The sequence below is a fragment of the Eumetopias jubatus genome, unplaced genomic scaffold (genome assembly GCF_037043125.1).
Source record: "Eumetopias jubatus isolate StellerSeaLion01/CBP00866 unplaced genomic scaffold, mEumJub1_p1.0 scaffold_9, whole genome shotgun sequence".
In the NCBI taxonomy this organism is placed as follows: domain Eukaryota; kingdom Metazoa; phylum Chordata; class Mammalia; order Carnivora; family Otariidae; genus Eumetopias; species Eumetopias jubatus.
In genome coordinates, this window is record NW_028274815.1 from 119,265,953 (window position 1) to 119,287,803 (window position 21,851).

General features: G+C 48.0%; 1 protein-coding gene across 2 annotated transcripts in view; it reads right to left on the reverse strand.

Moving 5' to 3' along the window:
* Positions 1 to 1,015: 1,015 nt before the first annotated feature.
* TTI1 (TELO2 interacting protein 1) overlaps positions 1,016 to 21,851 on the reverse strand; it is a 44,423-nt gene continuing 23,587 nt past the window's right edge. For both annotated transcript variants that reach the window (XM_028118763.2, XM_028118761.1), the window contains exons 4-8: positions 19,091 to 19,239; positions 16,300 to 16,440; positions 14,124 to 14,328; positions 13,741 to 13,828; positions 1,016 to 1,747 (exon numbers count right to left, since the gene is read on the reverse strand). In XM_028118763.2, the coding sequence (XP_027974564.1) occupies positions 1,564 to 1,747; positions 13,741 to 13,828; positions 14,124 to 14,328; positions 16,300 to 16,440; positions 19,091 to 19,239 (767 nt within the window). In that variant the 3' untranslated portion in view covers positions 1,016 to 1,563. The remainder of the gene's footprint in view (positions 1,748 to 13,740; positions 13,829 to 14,123; positions 14,329 to 16,299; positions 16,441 to 19,090; positions 19,240 to 21,851) is intronic.

A 21,851-nucleotide genomic window follows, 5' to 3' on the forward strand; every position in this document is an offset into this window, starting at 1 on the left:
ATAATACCACTTATGGAGGAGTGTTGCCAAAAACAACAAAAAACCCCAAACCAGGTCACGCCTCCCCATTTACGGGAAATACAGGTGACCGGAGAAGCCCGTGAAATGACCCTCACAGGGATGTAATCAGTAGGTCCAGACTGTGGGAAATGCTGTAGCATAAATGACCTTGTTTCCTCAACAAAAATGTACAGGGAGAGGAAAAGAGAGGTGGAGAGGGAATCTATAAATTAAAAGAGATTTATTAAGGGACATACAGATAACAGCAATGTATATACCTTATTTGGATCCTGATTCAACGCGCTGGGGAAATTTAAACACTCACTGCATACAACATGAAAGGACAGCTGCTAATTTGTTTAGGTGTGATAATGCTATTGCGGTTGCACGTTTTATTGTTTAAAAAGATTTATTTGAGAGAGCAAGCGTGTGCATGAGCAGGGGGAGGAGGGGCAGAGAGAGAGAGAGAGAATTTCAAGCAGACGCCCCGCAGGGCATGGAGCCCAACACGGGGCTGGATCCAGGACCCTGAGATCATGACCCAAGCCGAAGGCAGACACTCAACAGACTTGAGCCACCCAGGCGCCCCGTAGTTGTACATTTTTAAAAAAGATTTGGATAGGACATCTGGGATATGCTTCAAAATACGCCGGGGACTGGGTGAGCTGGGGAGGTAACTGCATGAGGGTAGCTATGAAGCAAAGCTTGCCATGTGCTAATAACTGGTGCACTGGGTTACGGGTACATGTGGCCTGCTGTTTATTATTGTCCGAAATAAAAAGTAAAAAATAATCAATCTCCTACTTAACAGGTCTGCAAAAAATTGTCATGAGTGCTGTCTTTGGGGAGGGAAACCAGATGTCTGGGGAACAAGGTGGGGAGACTGACTTTTCACTGTTTCTGTTTTGTAGTGCTTGGATTTTATGCCATGGCTCGGTATTACCCATTCAAGAACATAAACTCGTTTCTTAAAAAGCACCCAATTTAAGTAACAAACTTTAAAGTGAGCTCTTGATCACAGTTTTTATCCAAGAAGTGCCTTTATTTCATTTTCTTCCAAATACGAGATTAGGTACGATGAGTTCGCTCCAGCTCATTGTTCCAGGAGAGGAGGTGTGCGTGTCTGTGACGCAGGGCTGCGCTCTGAAGACTCCTGGGTGCCTGGTACTTCCACATGGTCCTCAGGTGCTCAGGGGACACACTTGGTGCATAGTAGAGGCCCCTGTCCATGTGTCCGTAGGCTCTTCGGTGTGTGGGGGTGTGTGTGTGTGGTGGGGACGGCCTGTGGGGCAGCTGGGGCCGAGGAGATGGTAAGCAAAGGAGTTAAGCCCTTAGAGCTGCCAGACAATGTCATTTGAAAACACCAGGTATGAAATATAACAGTCAGCTACTTTCCTTCAATCCAATTTCTAAGCAGTTGTGTGATCGATCAATTTATAAAGCGAATGGCTGTCTAATCCGCCTTCTCCCGTCTTCTCAGCCACCACCTGGGGCCAGGGTGGGGTCAGCCCTGCCTGTTGGGGCGGGATACTGCGCTGCAGCATCCAGGTGTATGTATGGGGGTCACTGCAGCTCCTGGAGCAGGCGGAGCACGTTGGCCGCGTAGGGGTTCTCCTGCCCAGTGGTTCCCCCAAGCTGCACAGGGTGGAGGCTGGGGTGGGGAGGTGTGAGCTGTTTGGGGCAGTGAAGTTCGTTCAGAAAAAACCAGGTGGAGTCCGGGTCCACCTTCATCAGGTGGAGGAAAACCCTGTGGAGAGACGGAAGGGAGGGTGGGCTGGGCTCTCAAGGGAGCAGAGAGAAGGGGGAACGGCTGCTGTCCTCCCGAAGAGGCTGCTTACTGGGTTATTTGGGGGGAGAACCTGATGATAACACCAAATCCCTTCAAAGAGCAGAGCAGACCCACTGCAGTTCGTAAGACAGAGCCATGAAGATGGTCCCACAGTGTACAGAGTTTCATGTCCACGGACACTGAGAAGAAAATTAGTCTGAGCAGAACAATACTGACATCAAACATGCTCTTTGCAAAGAAACCCGTTAAGTTCTGGGGTGTCAAGCAGGAGTTTTCAAAGAAAACTGACAGGGCCCACCCCTCATTCCAGGCTCACAAAGTAAGCTCACACTCCCAAGTCTCCAGGTCCTCATCCCTGGCCCGTCAGCTTACTGCTGAACTCTGTAGCTCAGCCCCTTCTGGCCACAAGAGCCCTGGGTTCCTGGTGGTCTGGACATGCTCACACAAGGATCAGACCCAGTTACTCTCCTGCAGCAGAAACCAACTGAGCCAGAGCACTGGTGTCCTACACACGACAGGGACAGAGCTGAAGGGCCCAGGCCACCCAACACCGTATGCACCCTAAGGGTGAGGTTCTTTAACTTGGCCTGAACTTTGGGGTTGCCACCCTTGCCTCTCATCTGCTCGTATCCCATTTCTGAATGACCAACCATATGCCCAGGGCCACTGCACTGGGCAGTCCAAGCGTGAACTTCATACACCTGGCCGACTCAGTGATTCAGAGACTGGCTTTTCAGTCCCAGGAAGGATGAGGCCCTCCCCTAGATGGGCTGCTCCCTGTTGGCATGTATCACCTGCTCAGAGAGGCTGGCCTTCCTGGATCATTTTGCTTAGGTGGTTGCCCCCTATTTTTCTCTTTTAGGATACCCCTCCCAGCACTTACTGTCTATTGACCATCTGCCTTTCTCACAATACAGCTCCTGAGGGCTGCAACCACGCCTTTTTGCTTCACTGCTGCACCCGGGATGGCACATGGTAAGCTTTCATCGAATACCTGACCCAACAGGTTCTTATATTTAATAAGTTATTTATGACACTGCATGATAATGGCTTAAGATGACATAACTGTGTGGAAAATTACATCCTATAAGAAGATCTAAAGGAGAGGTCAACCGTTCGTCACCAAGGAAGGTCTAGGGAAGGCTACCAATAGGATTCATGTTCCTGCGGACATCGCTGCTCTGTGGCTGTGAGAGATTATTCAACTGGGCTTGGTCTCCATCTCCTCGTGCTAAAAATGGGGGATGTACTTCATTTGGGGTTTTGCTGAGGCTTAAATGAGGAAACACAGATCCAGCCCTACACAGCGTCTAGCCCATGCAATCCCTATCTACCAATAGGGTGGATAGTATTTATCTGGTGAATCACATTTTATTCTTGATGACCTAGGAGCCTCTCCTATATTGTTGGACAGCAAACAGGAATTTAAATGCTTGCTGAATGAAGCTAAATTCTGTTTTTAATCTTGTTAATCTGAAAACCCCATGCCCTCAGGGTATTTGGGTCTTGGGGGAGGGCAGTTTTGCTTTCTTCCTTGGGTTTAATAGACATCTGCTAAGGAGGCAAGAGAGGCAGGTGGGAAGGGGGCCCTTTGAAAATTTTTCTGGCCTGGTTTGCGCCTAAACAATTTAAGTTTTCTTTACTTAGGATAATCTTGTGCTTATAATCTCAGCGGTGGCTGCTGGAGAAGTGATTAGAATATTCTAATTCATCGTTTCCACTTCACCGCAGAAAGGAGATGGGGCCTGCGTGGGAGACAATTTTTGTTTAAAAACAAAAATATCTTTGATAATTAGAGTGGCAAGGGAAATTATGAAAAAACACACCAAAAATGGGAAGCTGATTTCTATTTACATGTGACACAGTTGACAGTTTTCCCTGGTGCCAAAGACGGTTAGAATGCAAATGGTTTCATTTGATTTTTTTTTCCCTTTCCAGAACTGGAACAGTTTCTCAGGCTACAGCCTGGCGCACTAAAGAATATTTTGATCTGGGCGACACCCAGCAAAGTGAGGCCGTGGCCCACCTCAGTCACGGCTCTGCTCCGACTTAACACGGCACGAACACATTGCAATGTTCGCTCTGAGTCCTTTTTAACATGCTAAATGCAGATGTACTCGTTGGCAGGAAAGGGAAAGGAAAGAAGCCACTCTCCTTGCCCTGTGAGAACTCTAAATACAATGCTCACAGGGAGGCAAAGGAGGAACGTGTGTACAAAGTTCACCTTCTTTTATTAAGTGAGAGTTAAACTCTTTCAAGAATTATTTTGGGTCTAATTTCTTAGCTCTGAAAGGGGTAGACTCCCCAGAATGGCAGGCAGCCATACAAGTCCCCTCTCCTGCCTCTGGGGCTTGGAGCAAATTATCCTGCCTCTGCGAACCTGTTTCCTCTTTCTCCAAAGGAAGATGATCACACCAGCCCCACCCACCTCCCAAGTTCGTGGGGAGGCTCTAAGGAGATGAGGTGCAGGAAAACACTTTGAAGTGTATAATGAAAACACCGTTCCTTCCAGAAAGTATGTGTGTGTCTAAGGAATAATTATCACTACCAATCTCTCTGCAGCACCGCCACACCGCAGAAACTTCTCACTCTGAAAAGGGCAAAACATTTGTCTTTTGTTTCCCTCGCAATTTCCTTCATACTGACTTGGTGGGGGGTCCCAGGGCTCAGCTGATGGCGCTGTCCTTTCACCTGTTATTTTTAGGAAGAAACAAATGCAATACTCTTCGCCCTCTGCGTGCCCGAGGCTGGGAGCGAATGCCGTGCTGGGCAACCAGGTGCTGGCAGGTGTAACTGTGTTCTTGCTCGGCGAAAAGCACGCAACCTGCTGAACTCCAAGCATGGACACACTCTGAACCTGAACCGTTGTTCACACTAAGCCCCTGGGAGCTGAATGGAGGCCCAGGACGTCTTGTCTGAGAGCTCAGGAGCCCAGCTTCGCTCCAAACTCTGCTACCACTTTGTCCTACGGCCGGTTCTTGCCCATCCTGAGCTGGGGAGAGGGGTTCCCAGAAAGTGAAGAGCCCAAAGCTGAAAACCTTAAAAGCCCTTTCACATAATCAAAAGCCAGAATACAAAGAGAGGACCTCTGCTTTGAAGTGACTGGGGTAACTGCTTGGAAAATGTTTCTAATACATTGTGAGACGTGGCAGAGATGGCTGTTGAACATGCCAAATGGCCAGCTCCATGTTTTTTCAAACCCAAAAGGAAACACTTAAAAAAAAAATATGTACACCATTTAAGTCCTGAACAAAAATTTCTTTCTCCTTCCCCCAGGCCCAAATCAGTGGCTCCGGGGAGCACAGTTATCAAGAGATTATCTGGTCCCCAGAGTTTCGGGAGGCACTCAGCTGTGCCTCATGCCTCCGAGTGTCCTGAGGCGAGTGATTATCTCTCAATAACCTGTAGGGCCGTGTAGCTTAAATGATAACTTGACTTTAAAAAATTTAGAACTCGCCGTTAGGCAGTTTCTAAGCAACCTCTGTTTCCATGGCAAAGAAGCCTGGTGTTTATACTGATTTTTCACTTAAAATGCGGTTTTATTGAATTTCGCTTCATGCAGGCAGCCATTTCCCTGCACTCCAGCCCTATCTACAATTGACGGGCATTGGCAAGTACCTAATAAACTCCAGACACCAAACCAACAGAAGCAGCTCATTCCTTTATGATCAACAGTGGCCTGCTCCGAGTGACAAAGCTGGGGGGGGGGCGGGGGGGATGTGCTACTAGAATCCGGTCAGCAGGGCTTGGGTCCCACCTCTTTGTGGTTCGCCTGCTCCAGCCCAGCCCAGGCACTGAGCTGGGTGTGCGGGATACAAAGATGGAGGGACGAGGGCTCCGGCCTCGGGGCTCCACCTCTGGTAGGGAGAACGGACGAAGCAGAGAGGCCCATGGTGCACTGTGGAGAGGGCCGCACATGTGCGGTGGAGCTGGGGAAGGACTCCTGAGGAGGGAACACGGCAAGCTGCTTCTCTGTAAAGATCAGTTCTAAGGCCCCTTCCAGCATCAACAGTCCACAGTGGTTCTCAAGCACGGGCACTGGATTACAGCCCCTGAGTGCCCCAAAATACAGTATTGCATTTGTTTCTTCCTAAAAATAACAGGTGAAAGGACACCCCAAAGAAACCTCTCTGCTGCAGATGCAAATATCACAGAGTGTGTCCTCACCATCTCGATCTAGACAGCATCCGCTCAAAGGCAGCTCTAGAAAACCACCAGCCAATCCAGGCCTAGTGAAGCTAAATAAACTTTAAGTGAAATGCAGAGCTTCCAGCTCTCCTGGGTGACAGGCTATTCTTTCTCTGTCAATTACTTGCTTGAGGGATCTGCTGCTCCTTGTCTCTTTCTGGATTTATAAAACGCTCTCATGAGCTGTCTGCATAAGTGCCAGTGGTAAAGAACTTGTGGCTTTGTGATCTGTTTATTTATTTTGGGCTTCTAAAGAAGTTATGCAGGGATGTTTCCTTAGGAACATGATACAGGCTGGCTCTACATGGCCATGACTAAATGCAATCAGAAAATAAACTCACTTGTTGGAAAGAAGGCACACCCACAAAGTTATTCCAGTTTCCCTGCTATTCCCTTTCTGGCAGAACTTGTACACTCTCTTCTTCTCTGGCCATTTCTTTCTTTGTGACTCGGCGCACGCCAGTGCTACAAATGAGGCTGTGTGTTTCCTTTTAAACAAATGGATGCTTGGGGTGTCCACGTGTCCTAGCCAGCGAGCAGTGGGGTGATGTTTCTATCTTGGTAATTTACTCTAATGGGTCTCGGTTCATTGGTTAACCAGTATTTCAAGCCTGTCCTTTCTTGCTATTCAATTTAGCTATCTTCTCCTGCGAGGAGGTCGTTTTTTTGTTTCTAAATGTTGGAAATGGAGGATTATGACTTGGAGCAACGATTTACTCTCCAAATAAATACTACCAATTACCTCTGCGGCTATACATACTTGTTAGACTTAACTATATTTACCTGTTCAAAACCATTCATCTATCGATCTAACTCCCATCTCGCATACTCACACAGAGACCGATAATAAAAATATTTAAATGCACCAGGAACAGGATTTAAAACCATAAACACCAGTAGAAGCTTACGATGCTAATCGCACCCCTAAAGTACCACAAGACAAAGTATCATAAATGCAGTGGAATGACTCCATTGCTTTGTGCATATTTAAAAAGATATGGCACTGAGAGGACCAATCTGTTACAGACAATTCAAAAATAAGCCAGAACCTAGAAGGGTTTAAATCCCACTGGGGCAGGATTTAAAAGCAGCCCCTTCCATCTGGCAGCCTCTCCTGCCTCCAGGCCTCCCACAGGCCTAGAACCCACCCACCGCCAACCTCCCCAGCCAGGATGCTGCTAGGCGCAGATTTCAAAGCAGCCCTGTGCCAGAGCACCCGGGGAGGGGGGGCTGACTCAGGCCACATGCAGCGTTTCCTGCTCCACACCCACCCTCTAGCCAAAAAGGTGCATACCCTTGAAGATAAAGACATCTTTGTAGCAACCTACCTATTTGGTCCCCCTCCCCCCAGTCTGTTTTCCTGGAACCCACACTTTGGCACTAAGCCAGCAGCCTCTGCTGATGGATGCGGGGAAGCAGCAGCTCTAGAAAGCGTACTTGTGTATTCACTGCAAGGACATTAGAGACATTAGTCACAACAGTACCCAGTGTTCTTCTAAGATGACCCATGGAGAAATTTTCTTAGGGTTCGGAACCAAGGAAAGCTGTGCCCCTTTCTGCAAAGCTCTCTTTTCTTATTTCGGGGATGCTGGGAAGCTGCACCATAGATGCCTTTCTCTCTTTGCTCTGTCTGTGAGGAAGATGAGGGCCACACTGAAGGCTCATCTCCAGCAAGGGTGCAGAGCTCTAGGTGTGCACTTCATATGTTAACCTCAACCCTGGCTTCACCTTTTTTTCCCCTTATTATTTTGTTGTTGTTGTTGCATACACTTAATTGATAAGATGACCCAGGTCTTTTTTGGAAACAGGAGGAAGTTAATGATGCTAACAACCACTACTGACTTTTTCCTCTGTACTGACATTTTGTGCTGAAAAATAATATGCATGAGTTTACTGAATCCTGGCAATAATTTGATTAGGTGGAAGATAACAGATATGCTCACTCTAGTCTTGCAGATGAGGGAGCCAAGACTTGGAGAAGTAAACTGATTGGCCCAGGGTTATGCCGCCACCAAGCAGCCACACGAGGCCCCTCTAACTTGGTATTCATTTTTGCAATCTTTCAACTCTCAACACAGTACTTGGCTTCTTAATAAAAAAAAAAAAATCTTGTGAATAAACACACATATAATAAGATAATAAAGGCCATTTTCCTGGCTACCTTACTCGGTCCTGGGACCATGACATTCACACCGGTCTCTCAGGTGCTCAGGACAGACCACTGACCCCGCAAAGTGATGAAACAGGTACCCTGTGGTCTGCCAAGGCTTTTGACATGTGAAATCTACTTTGTGCAGGTGGTCCTGCTCCCTGGAGCATCAAGCGCATCCTGGATCCCAACCCAGTGCGGAGTGCAGATGCGCAGGCACGCCCCACACTTGCCTTTCCTCTGGGTGGTAATATGGTTGACCCCGGTAGATTATCAATCACAGGACAGCACCAAGGAAGCAGGGGAAGGACAGGTAGCATTTGGCTTAAGTAGCACAGAGGTCCCTGCCTTCAGATCTGAAACCCAGCAACCCACTTTGTTTATAATCTGCATGGCAGATGTCTTATCTTTGACACCAGGAAATCATGCCTGTATATGCACAGTGAACAGCTTCAGATCTGAGTGTATTTTTAGAACAATGAGCCTGGAAAAGAAAAGCAGCAATGCCTGTCAAAAGATGGATAATAGGAAAGCTAACTACTTGGGTCTGGATTTGTCAACTATTAATCAAATGTCAAAAGGAAAAATATTAGGAGTGCCCTCATTTCCATGCTGGGTGTGATCCAAGGGGAAAACAGCTTTGCAGCCCAAGCTAAACAAAGTGCCCACAACATTTGAGGGGATGAGCTACCAATTTCAAGCTCCTCTGAACTAACAGATCACCTCTGTGGCTCCTGATCTGTTCAAATATAAAAGGCCCATGTATGGGTAAAGAGAGGAGCCGGGCTCTGACGGGGATGAAATGAATGAGCCCGTGCCACTCCGTGTTCGTCCAGGCTTTGAAGGCACCGGCTGGTTCTTTGATGGGCTGGGATCCTACTGCTATAAAGAAAGTGGGGAAGTCAGCCAGTAAATGAACCTTGAAACCTGGTCCCGACTTCTCATGCAGAGGGTGGTAGGGGGAGGTGGCACAATTAACATGAAAAGATCATTCCGGGGTGAAAAACTCTCTTCAGAGTTCAGTGAAAATGAAGCAGACTTCCAGTAAGACACACCATGCCCAAGTGCACAGATGTTCGTATGATATGTACATACTGCATCTCATATTTTACATACATCCCTCATAGGGGTGTGCACACACACAAATACCCCTCCAGAGCACAAGTCCTGTGAGGGCAGAGGACTCCTCTCATTTCAGTGCCTAGAACAGTGCCTGGTACATCGCAGCTCCTTGGCTGGTCAGGAGAACGATTGGACTCGCTGAGTGGCCTCCCTCAAAGAGAAATGCAATTCATTTACCACCACCCTTAGCTTACAGAGGAGGGACACAAGACACAAGGAAACGAAGTCATTTGCTCAAAGTCACAGAGCCAGTAAGGTCTGAACCTAGGTTTGTCCAAGGCTGGGTCCTCTGCCCTTGTATACAATGGCTAGGCAGAGGAAGCTGGGAGGGAGCCCCCGGCCATAGCACGCCCTCCCCAGCCACCACCACACTGAGGAGGACTGTAGCATTCAGTACCCGCACAACCAAAAGGGGCACCGGCCAGTCACTATCTGCTGGCACCCTGTGTCCCCACCTGGGTCATGGGGTTGGCAGGTGGAGGCAGGCCTAGGGGCGGAGACCAAGGGGCCTAAAAGCATTGTTCTTCCATCATGAGACCTGTGGAGCATGGACTTCTTTTTCAAAACAGGTATTGCCTCGTTTGTTCCCTTTAGCCCCAGGGTGAAAGGCTTATTGGATGATTTAAGACCTCCCTGCAAAAGACAGGGAGCCTCAGAGGCTGCTCAGAGATAGGCCCAAGGAGTGTGGTTTCAACGGAGTTGAGTTGAATCAAGCTGACAGCATTTACTGGCTTTAAGGAAAAACACAGAAACTTGGGGTATGTGCTCTCATCTCAGATTCCTTTCATGTGTGAGAAGGAAGAGCTCCATGGTCAGAAATGCACAGAACTGTGGAGGCCCACTGCATGCTGGGAGAGATCTCAGAGGCGTCCAGGGCTACTCGGGAATTTCAATCAGTTGAGTGGGCCTCTGCCATGGTTGAGGTGGGGGCATGGCTGACCTGTTCTTTATAATCTAATGCTTACCCTCAGGGACCCTGCCTGGTTTACAACCTTGTGGTATGTTGACCCCTCCTCCCACACCCCAAATAGGATTTTCTTGTTTGTTATCCATTGAAGTTATTTAACTAGATGGACTTTGGGGGAGCTGGTATTTTTCTTGCATAGCCAGTTAACAGTGACACCTAGTGGTAACATACAGCGAGGTTCTATCCTACCCCTACCCCCCGCCCCTCCCCCAAGTTGCAAGATTTATGCCCCTCCTAACAAGGCACATTCGCTAGATAAAAGCATTAAACTGGAATGGCATTTCTCTTCTTAGCATTTACAGCCTTGGTTATATCAACCACCCCCTGATCAATTTCCATTTCTAGAGTTTACAGCCTGGATGTAAAAGCCTGCCACAAAGGCTCTATTTAATATGACAAATTAAAAAAGCAAACACAGGCTTGGTCATTCTTTGGAGCCAGGAGAAGCAAACAGGAAGGAGGTAATGCACACAAAGAGGAACTTTCATGGAGCTGCTGAGTTTGTCTCCCTGCCAACGCCAGGGAGGCCGCCCCTCAGAGGTTCCAGCCCCCACCTGCCAGACCCACAGACACGTGAAGGGGAGCAGAGTAGACTGCCCCCAAAAATGCCATTTTGGCGTGTGGACTGACTTGAGCTGGAGGCAATCAAGACTCAGCAGATTCAAGAAAAACTCTTACTCCTCCATTAACTACCTGGAAGAATTTGAATAGGGGGCCTGCTCCAAAAAGAGAGCTATCACCAGAGATAACTTTTCATCTGAATAACCTATGCGTATGGCAGGGCAAACATCGAATTACCAAACACCTGCTTTTTGTAGGTCCTGTGAATCACCCTCCTCCCCCTGTGAAGCCCCAGGCCCCTATGCCATTCCTTTGCCATTCCAGGATGGCAAAGAAGCCTCAACTGCCCCACCTGACCTTGGGTCTCATGTTTTTATAAGGTGCCCTTAGGTATGAAATAAAAAAAAAACGCGGTTTTCTCCCGCTAATCTATCTTACGTCAATTATTAGACCAGCCAAAGAACCTAGAAGGGTACAGTAGAAGGAAACTTCGTCCACCCCTCACACGGCTGCTCACCCATCTCCTTTCAGAGCAGACACCGGCCCTCACTGCTCCCTCACCAGCCCTGTCAGACGGAGGGCCCTGTCAGACAGAGGGCCCTGTCAGATGGAGGGGGCGTCCACCTCGCATCGGCAACTCACTAGCTCTGAGGAAGTTGGGGCATCTGTGGACAGCTCTGGCTCTCACTGGTTCTTCGGAACGCTTAGCTACAGGGCTCCCTCTTGGGCCCTGGCAACAAACACAACAGGCTTCCCTTCTCCCATGTGTGTGTGGCGGGTGTCAGTGCCTGCTGAGTGGAGAATACACAGGGACAGGAGTGGGGGAAGGGGGCCGGCGAGGAGATGCGGATAGTCTGAAGAAATTCTGTAAGTCAGGTAGACCGGCTTCCCTTCTGGAATGGATGTGGGGCATGAGGGAAAGAGGAAAGTGAAGGACAAACAACTGCTGGAAGGTGCAGCCACTCCCTGAGCCAGGGGACCTGGTGATGAGGGAGCAGAAGGCGACATCACCCGTAGGCTTTCAGTACGCACCCCCCTCCCTCTCTTCCTTCAGTAATGAGGCTCACAAAGAGACCAGGTTTCCTATTGTCTCAGGCTTCTTTTCCCATTTACGGAGCTTATTAATTTCTGAATCAAGATGCCAAATCGGCTCCTGATCAAGGACAACGCTGGTTTTTTTCCCTTGACTTCAAAATAAGTTTGCAGATGATGTGCTTGTGAACCAATCAACCTTGCACTTCCTCCCCTCCCAGCCTGGCGAGAGGGAGGTCATCTGACTCAACCCCGAATGGAATGCGCAAGAGCAAACAAAGGCGCTGCAGTCAAGTGGTCTGGCTGCATTTTCCTCCTCCAGAGGCACCCTGAATACCAACTCAAGACTCAGCAAGGTCCAATTCCAGGTTTAATTGCTTTTAGCGGCACAAAAGAAAATTAGAAATGAAAAGATAATGAATGGCGAATATTAGCTTGTTTGATGGGTCTAAACCTGAAGGACGGGTATGTGGTGGCTGCAGGAAAAGTAGAATAGGACAGAAAATGCGAAAGTCAGATCTTTGTGACTCTTGGTTGTAACAGGCATACAGAGAATTTACTTCAAGATGAATTCATTACCTTCTCGAGTTGTACCTGAAATCAGCATGAGAGCAGCTTCAGGAACGCTGCCCGGGGGAGGACTATTTTCACCCTAAGTTGGTTCTTTAAGGAACAAGAATGTCTGAGGATAAGAAGCTGGTTGGGATGCGCCCCTGTGCTCGAGAAACCATGACTGATTCTAGGCCTAGGGGAAGTGACGGGAAAGTGACAGAAAGAAAAAAGGGAACTGGGGAAATCAAGAGCAAAAAAATTGCAAAGGACAATAAATCAATTCAAAAGGATATTTCCATCACTCCCAGAGAGTGCAAGGTTTATAAGGGAGCAAGTAGCTTCCTCATCTCATAGTCTGAGCGGCCTTGCGGGCCTCCAGGGAATGAGAGGACTCCTACCCCACCAAGGAAGATCAGGGACTCATTTCTAGAAGACTAAGAAGTGGGAGGGATTGCTGATTTGCTCTGGGCCATGGAGCCGCAGCACCCAGGGCAGTACAAAGTGCCAGGCCAGGGAAGCTAACTTTTGTTCCAGGAGTAGACCCCTGGGGGGATGGCAGGTCCACTCTGGCCCCCTTGCCCCAGCTCTCCATCCAGCTGGGGCAAGGGGGCCACAGTGCATTTTTGGTCTCAAGTCTGGGGAATGCTGCTGTGCTCAGAGTTTTAGCTTTTGAGAAAAATCCTTTGGAGCTCAAGGAACCAGACATAGCTTCTTCCATGAGCGGTGGCACAGCTATTTGAGAATAAGCAAAACTCTTGGAAGTTACAATCACCTAACTTCCAAGTTGGAAAAGGCCCTTTAGGCCATTAGTCCAGCGATTCTATATGTTTCTCGATTCACCGACGCCTACTATAATCAGATGAATGCTGTGGACTCTATCTAGAAAAAGGAATTTAAGTGTCCGCTTGTACACACCCAATTTTGTGTACAATGTGTGAGGGTTTAGAACACCTGACGTCCATTGAGATGCTCTGTGGAGTCAAGGTGTGCCAGATCAGCAACCCAATGCTTATGCTTTGCAGACGAAGGAGCTGCAGTCCAGACAGGTGCCAGAGTCACCTGGTCACTAGAGTAGGGCCTAGAAGCAGATCTCCCTTCTCCCAGGAGGGTGCTTTGTCCCCTTCGGCACGCCATCTTTCTGCTTTTTGCCCCTCTGGAATTGCTGCTGACACTGCAGCAGAGGAAAAGGTTACTTGCAAAGAGAAATGCCTCTAGTAAAAATACCATCTCTAGAGTTGGCTCAGTTAAAGAAACCATCTTAACCCGCCAAGAAGAGCAAAGAGAGAAAAGAACAGAGATGCCTTGACTCTGCTCGCCATTAGCAAATCATCTATAATTTAGAGCAAACGTAAAGAGATGCGGGTGATCAAGCAGACGTACCTCCTGGCAGCCTCTTGTAATTTCACGGGCTGTTTGGCGCTGAGGTAAATCAAGCAGGCATCAGCCACTTTATTCAGGTCACCCTCACCTGCGGAGAGGAAAAACAAAACAAGCATCGGCCCTCAGACTTCATTTGGGACAAGCAGGAAGCAACTGCTGTCTGGTGAGCCTAGAACAGCTAGGCGAGAGGCCCTGGGCTCTTGACTCCACCCCGCAAGTCAGAAAAACACATCAAGATGGGTGGGAAAATGAGGCCAAAGTAAGACTGAAGGACGTACACACGAAGGGAGAGGAGGGAGCATGACTGGGGGCGCCAGGCGTCACGGTGGTGGCGAGACCGCGCGCAGGGTGCATGTCACCAGGGGAGGGTGGCCGGTACCTACCGAGGTCCAGTCTCTCGCAGAGGGGGCCCAGGCCCTGCAGAACGGCCAGCTGCAGCTTGCAGGCCAGCGTGTGCGAGTACACTGGTCCAGCCCGGGCACTGACGGGAGCCTGGGTGACTAAGGAGCCAGCCAGCTTGGGCAGGATGTCTTTGCAGAAGCGGCTCCTCAGAAAGTCACCACACTTGCTGCCCAGGGTACGCAAGACCTGCAGAAACAGCCCCGGGTCTGGTGACTGCACATCACCAAGGCAGCACAGAGCTAAGGAATGTCTGGTAATTCAATTTCTTCTTAGGAAAAAAAAAAAAAAACAGAATTACTGCTGTTAATTCCTTGCCCATGGTTTGTGATTCTGACAGTTATGAATTCGGAGGTCTCTGCTCCCAAGGCATGGCTGCTTCTATCCATAAATACAGATTACACGGGGAATAATTCAAAGGAATCTTGGGTTGGATGAATAATATGATTAATACCTTGATTTTCCTCCCTTTTTTGGTTAAAAAAAAAGAGAGAGAGAGCTTAAAGCAGTTCACATAGATTATCTCTTGACTCTTCCTAACATCCCTTGAGAAAAGACTTGTGCTTTGAACTCTAGCGAGCTGAACAAACACAAACAGTGAGGCCCAGCTGCTGCTGCGTGAAGGCCCTGGGAGGGCAGTGGCTGCCCCTGGCCCCTCGACCGAGGACCCGGTGGTCAGGGCCCTGGCAGAGCCCTTCCTGTCCCATGGCACCATCCCCACATACGCCACCCTTGTCCCATCTTCCACTACAGGCAGTTTCTTGGCATGTCTCGTTTTTAAACTTTCTCTAGCAGAACATATTGAAATGTTTTGCCCCGCTGCACGAGACTGAATATACAGAATAATAGGAATTTCTTTAAAAATTGGTAAGCAAGGCATAACCAGCACGGGGAGTTTGCCGGCTTTGTAGAGAATGAGGCCCTTACTGCAGAGCCCTCAGCTGGCTTGCACAAGGCCTTCCAGGCCTCGGATGTCACCAGGGTGTCTGGGGGTGGAAAAGCAGCCTCAGTTACAGTGCACACGTCTTTCTATTTTTTCCTTTTGCTAAGCCTGCTGTCATTTCAGATTACCTATTAATTTCCATAAAGGAAGGCAGCACATCTGAGTAAGATTTAGCAAGAGCCCCCTCCTTCTCCCCTTCCCCCAGCCTCCCTCCTCCCCTTGGTGTAGGTGTGTGTGATTTTGTATATTTTGCTTTGGAAAAAAATATTAACAATTTTATGTTTTAAATGTAAGCTCCTATTTTGGTCCAGTATATGCTGAAGAATCTTATAGAAAACCAAAATAGTTTTGCCAAGTATACCAGCTGCAATCCTGGCTTCATTTTATGTCCCTACACATCTTTTTTCTTTGCTTCATTGTGCTTGCCTACTCCTAATTTATGTTAGCTTGCCCTGGGAAACATATCTCCATAAGTTGCCATAAGTGCTTTTCAGGAAAAGGAAGAATATAAATAAATAAGCCAAAATGCATGTGCCGATATAAGCCAAACTAAGGGAGAATACCTGACATATATATATATATATATATATATATATATATATATATATATATATATGGTTTTTAACTTTTCAAAGCATTTCACCAAACAGTCCCATTTTATCCTTGTCAGCAATACTATGAGGAAGGTGGAACACATGTTCCTAAGGCCAACTTGAAAATGGGTGGTCATGGGCTTTGCCCAAAGTCACTTGGATGCGCAGAGGATGCCCACTGCTAGAACCTGGGCCCCTTCACCTTGACTCCTGTGTAGTGCAAAGAACATAGGCACAAACTCACAGATTTGGGTTCTATCACTTACTAGCTGTGTGATCTTGAGAAAATCCCTGAACTTCTCTGAGCCTATTTCCACCCCTGTCAAAAATGGGGAGAACAGTAGCTCCCTTGCAAAGCTGTTGGGAGGAGATGAGTTCATGTGTGAGGAAGTGCCAAGCACACAGTGGGTGCCTGATAAACACCGGCAGTCCTTTCCACCTGCTAGCTCCTTTTGCTTCTAACTCAAGAGGAGACTGACTCCTACTTTCTCCTTTGTGCCTTTCTGATTTTGCTATGCTTTCTTCAAGGATCAGCTGAAACGAGCACGAATCCCCAGAGACACAGCCGCCCTCGGTGTCAGCTGCCCCCACCCATGCGGCAGTGGTGGGGCGTCAGCACAGTACCTTGAAGGCTCTGAGCACCACCCGGGGGTCATCATTGGTGAGTCGGTGCACGAGTGAGGGCCAGGCCCGATGAGCCAAGGGAAGGAGCTGGTTCTCGTGGGACTGCAGAACAACGACACACAAATCCAGCACGTCCAAGACCTGAAAGAAGAGAGGATGTGCTTTCAGCAGAGTAGGAGGTGGTCACGGGAAGCGTGGAAGAGTGTTCCTGGAAGTTCCTAGAGGTGGAAACGGCAGCCAGGCCTCAGAGGAGGGGGCGGCTTGTAGGCTTAGGGAACTGAAGCAGGGCGGCATGCAGTGTGACACAGGAGGGGGAAGAGGGGCTAGACCGTGACGGTGTCACGTTAGAATTTTTTATTTTGTACTAAGTGCAATGGGGAGCCATCAGAATGGTTTAAGCAGGAAAGTGCCATGATACAATTCATGTTGGGGAAAAAGGTCATTCTGGCTGCTGAGTGGGGGAGGGGCCTGCAGCAGGAGAGAGATATGAGCAGGTCCCTTAGGAAGCAGGCACGTGCCCGCAGGAGGGGACAGGGATGCAGCCACAGGGTGGTGGGAGAGTGGTGAAGGGGTCTGAGGTCTGTCCTGGGAGTGTGTATATACTGGAATGCGTATATGAGGTGTGTAGATGCTGACGGCCCCCCGATGTCGGGGCAATAAAGAGAGGTATCCAAAGGGGCTGTCTGGAGTCAGGCTTAGCCACGGAACAGATGCAGGCGCCACTGGCTGAGACAGGAGATAGGGAGGGGAGGACGCTGAGAGGCCGGGTGAGATCACGTTCTCTTTCTTCTACATGGAGAAGCCAAGCAGCCGAGCTACAGGTCCACCTCGGAAGAAAGGTTTGGAGTGGCCTAGATGTAAACTGGATTTTTCACCCTCCGCAAGAATACGTGTCCTGATCTGCAGTTCAGAGGGAGACTACTGGCCTGCCTCGGTGTCCCTGGCAGGGGTCACGACGATGACCAGTGGGCCTTTCCTCCCAGAGACGGGCTGGCCTTCACAGACCAGGGGAGGGTACACGGCTGAGTCAGATAGGGTGAGGTCTGCTCATCGAGCGGTAAACCCTGCTGGACACCTACTATGTGCTGGTCACACTGAGACCGGAAGAGCAACAAAGAACCAAAGAGGGCCCACCTGTGAGGGGAACAGGCAGGCAGGAGAGGAAGAGAAACCTCGGCACATAGCGGACAGCAGAGCCACCCACCGGAAATGGCGCTGTTATCACTGGCTTGGCGTGTGAGTTCTGTCACCACTTGGGCAAGTTATGTCAGATGCCACTGATTCCAAGACAGACATTTCCTCCTTCTGCCTAAGACGTCCTCTCCTTGCCTTTGCCCCTTCGTATGGCTCGCTCCTTCTCAGCCTTTAAGTCTTGGCTCGAGTATCACCACCTTGGGAGAGGCCTCCCCCAGCGACCTAGCCGAAATCAGGGCATAAGCTCTGTCTTCTTCAACGGAGTTTGGTATAGTGTAGGCTCCTAATGCACGTTCACTGGATGGGTGAATTATGATTATCTATCACAGAACCTGCTTATTATCTTCAGAGATTTCTTCACTTTCTAGGTGTGTGTTTGTCTATCTCCCCACGAGAGAGAGGAAGTTCCATGAAGACAGGGATGCCTGCTTCACTTCCTTCTGTACACCCTCTGCCTGACCTACAGCAGTCCACAATAAACACTGGGTGAACGAACGAGTGAATGTGTGTGCGCCATACCTGATGCTAACTGTTTCATATTTATAATCATGAACCCAGCGAGGTAGGTACCATCATATCCATTTTACAGAAGCAGCAGAAGCTTCAAAAGATGAAGTAACTTGCTCAAGGTCAGAGAGGAAGAGCCAGGATGTGAATTCAGGTAGGTAGGTCTGACTCCCACGCTGGTGATCTCAGTGACTACGGTGTGGACACAGCTGCTACAGAGCCTCCATAAAAGGGAAGACACTCGGCTCATGTATCACCCAGATATCTACAATCAAGCCTTGCAAATAGCAGGCACTCAGAGAGTACTTGCTGAATGGAACAAGAGATGAATGCTAAGAAGTGTCTCTGGGGAAACGAAACAAGTTCCACAAAGCACAGACCCTGAGATCTGAGACAATCCTGGATTGGGGTTTCTTAGCCCACCACCCCGAGTAGGGCAGCGTGCTCTCATCGCTAGCAGTAACTCACCGAGGCAGCTGTGTTTCTCACACCTGCTTGGGATTGGGAAGGACCAGGCCCTTCCCTGTGAGAGCTTCTCCTAGGTGATGCTGAAAGCCCTGTCCCCATGCCCGGCCGCCCCGCTGCCCAGTTTCACTATCACAGTTTAAGTCCTTGCTGATGGGGATGCTCTTGGGAAACTGCCAGCAAATGGGGAAGTACAATTAAGAACCGTGGGTGTTTTTCTGGGGATGAACATGTAAAGAGAAATAGAGATGGGGGCCGGAGTCAGGCTTGGAAGAATGACGGCTTCCAAGGATTAAAACCTGCCTCCCACATTAAGTCGCTTCAGGAAATGATATCCTGTCCAAAGCATGGGACTTTCTTTCCCTTGCAGAGTCAATGGATGTCCAAAACTTTGTGGTTTTTTAAATCCAAAAAGGGGACTTGGCTCCTTTTTGGCATCTGAGCTGATACAGAAGGACGTAATGCTGTCATCCCACAGATAACTTCTTCCCGATGCTTTCTCTTGGCCACCCCACATGGACCAGGAGATAAGGGCAGCCTCTTGCTCATCCGTGCAGGTACCGCCAGCCAGAGCGACCCGGAGTCCTGCTGCCATGCAAATGCAGGGAAAGGGCTGCACACTGACCTTCAAGCGGATTTTCAGATCTTTATCTGACGACAAGTGGATGCAGCGCTCCATCACATCTGTGGCTATCTGGATCTGCACTGGCAGTGGCGGCTCCACATCGGGACCAGTATCACTATCGTCTACCTTCAGAGGGTCTGACTGCTCCTCTGGAAAAAAAGCATAACTGGGGACAGTGTTTTATGAGAGATGCCCCCACTTCGACGTGATCTCCCAACCTCAGACACAGGAATAGCATTTACAAGGGAAAATGTCTAGGAACTGATCCTAAGGAAACCATATAAAATTTGGGTCAAGCTATGAGTCAAGATATTCACCAGAGCATTAACTATAACAGCTAAAAACTGGGGGTGGGGGGTGGGGGGAGAACCCCTCCATGGCCACTATGGTCACTCAAGGGGAAATAATTATGACATATCATGAGGGCCCCCAAATTTGTGTTTACTGAGGGCTTTAACAAGGGAAAACGTTTATGAAAGAATATTGTGTTAAAAGGAGAAAAGCAGTATATAGTAAAATTGCATACACAGTGGGAGCACTATTATGTATATTTTTTGCATAGCAGCAAGGACAACGAAATACTAACAGAGATGGGGTCATGAGATCATATGGGATTTTGATTTTTTTCCTATACCTTTGGTCTTTTCTAAATTTCCATTAATAAATATTTCAAATAAAAATGTAAGAGGGCAACATTCTAATTTGGAGCCCTGAGGCTGAGCAGCTCCCTGGCTGGCCTCTGCTCTGACCTTTACCCTTTCTTTCTTCTTGGTTCATTCTTTGACTAAAAGGCTCATGTGTCTCGTCCACCAGCCTGTGAGATCTTTCGATGGCCAAGATTAGGCCTTAAGGATGTCTGCATGAGAGATACCAGTGGGGCAGCTTGGCGCAATACACAGGGATGGGTTTGGTCAAAGGAGGTCAGTTCAAGTCCTGCCTGCACACCTATTAGCAACCCTCTCATCCTACATTACTTCATTTGGAAAAAAGGTATAAAGCACACATACCTCATTTGCTTGTTGAGAGTCAAATAAGATGGATGTCACCAGCTATTAGCATTCTTTCACTGCCTAGAGTGCTGTATTGCACATGATAGGCATAAATTTGTAAATTAAAACAACAAAAAGACCTGAGAGTTGCCTGAAACCCAGGCCAAAACCCCTACCCTGAAAATTGTCCTCTATATAGGTACTTACAGCCCCCAGGTCCATACCATACCCCTCACCAAGCCGCCATTATTAGCTATGCTCATTTCCACTGAGCTGAACATTGTTCACTTCACTTTTTCCCATTTCTGTTTCCTCTGCTGGAAAAAAACAGAATCTTATAGCAGAGGCCACACCTGTCTCTACCAGATGCTGAAAAGATAAATGAAAATGCATTTGTAGAATGCTTGGATTTGTTGGAGAAAAGGACCTCAGATACACGAGGTACTTTCATCATGGCTAAAACAAAAAACACATATCAAGCCAAACATTCTTTATAATGCCAAGTGTATGGTGTGTACTTGATGAATGATAATTATAAGAATGATAAGGCTGTGCTTTTCTTCCCAGAGGATTTGTTGTTTGAAATTCACCTATTGCACAATGTTATTTGAGGGATGTGGATTCTTCCATTACTGGGAGAAAGGCTGATTCATTCAGTCTGCTCCTAGCCAACATCAACTAGAACCAGAAGATCCTAATCGTGAAAGAATGGATTCACAGACAATGCTAGAATTTCAAACAAGAATGGCAAATCCGGATTACGAGGGATCATGATGCCTCCCCTCCCTCTGGGTTTCCGGGTTTTGGTGTGGGATGCAGGTCAGGAAAAGAAAGATTGGGTTGGCTTAAGAAATAAAACTGAGAAGAAAAGGCCTGATAATAGACTTCTGATCAGAAAACTGTCCTCGGGGAGGGCAACGACTCCGTTCCGCATAAATCATTACCCGGGCTTTGTGATAATTCCCTGACACACCACAGGAACTGGCGGTAGTTAGTTGCATCGAACCACTATTTCCTGTTATCCTGGAAGTACTGGTTTTACTTCACTGGAGTCTTGGAGTGGAGACCACCAAAAAAGAAAAAGAACCCTGCTCAATTCCAACCTAACAAACTAATTTGGGACTCGGTGCGATTTAGGATAGTTCTGAGACCACCAAGCTCATTATGACTTGGCATTTTATATTTGCAGAGGAGATTCTAACAATTTATTAATCGTTCCGTGACCTGAAGCTCCAGATTGAGCTTGTGAATAAAACAACAGGCTGGAGCTTCAACCAGCCTGAACTCCCTTCTCCTTTATCATATAAATAGGTAAGAAAAACATTGAAATCTCCTCCCACCAATAAATAAATGGACAAAGCATATGAATAGACAATGGGAACAAGAAAAAAATTGTCAGGAAAGGAACATATAGGAAAATGTTCGACCTTGCCTATAATCAAAGAAATGCAAAGTCAAATATCAAGCACCATTTTTCACCTATTAATTTAGCAAGAAGTGAAACTCAAATGGCCAATGTTGGCAAGGTTGTGGCACAACCAGTGTTAATCCCGCGCTGCTGAAGGGAAGGTATAAATTGACACAACCTTTCTGGAAGGCAATTTGGCAAGCATAAAATAATGTTCATATCCTTGACCCAGAAATCCCACTTCTGGGATTTATTAAAGAAATATGCAAAAAAAAAGGGAAAAGGTCACGTGCACAGAATCATCCACTGCCGCACTGTTTATCAGAGTGAAAAGCTAGAAGCAATCCGAACTTCCCACAGGGGA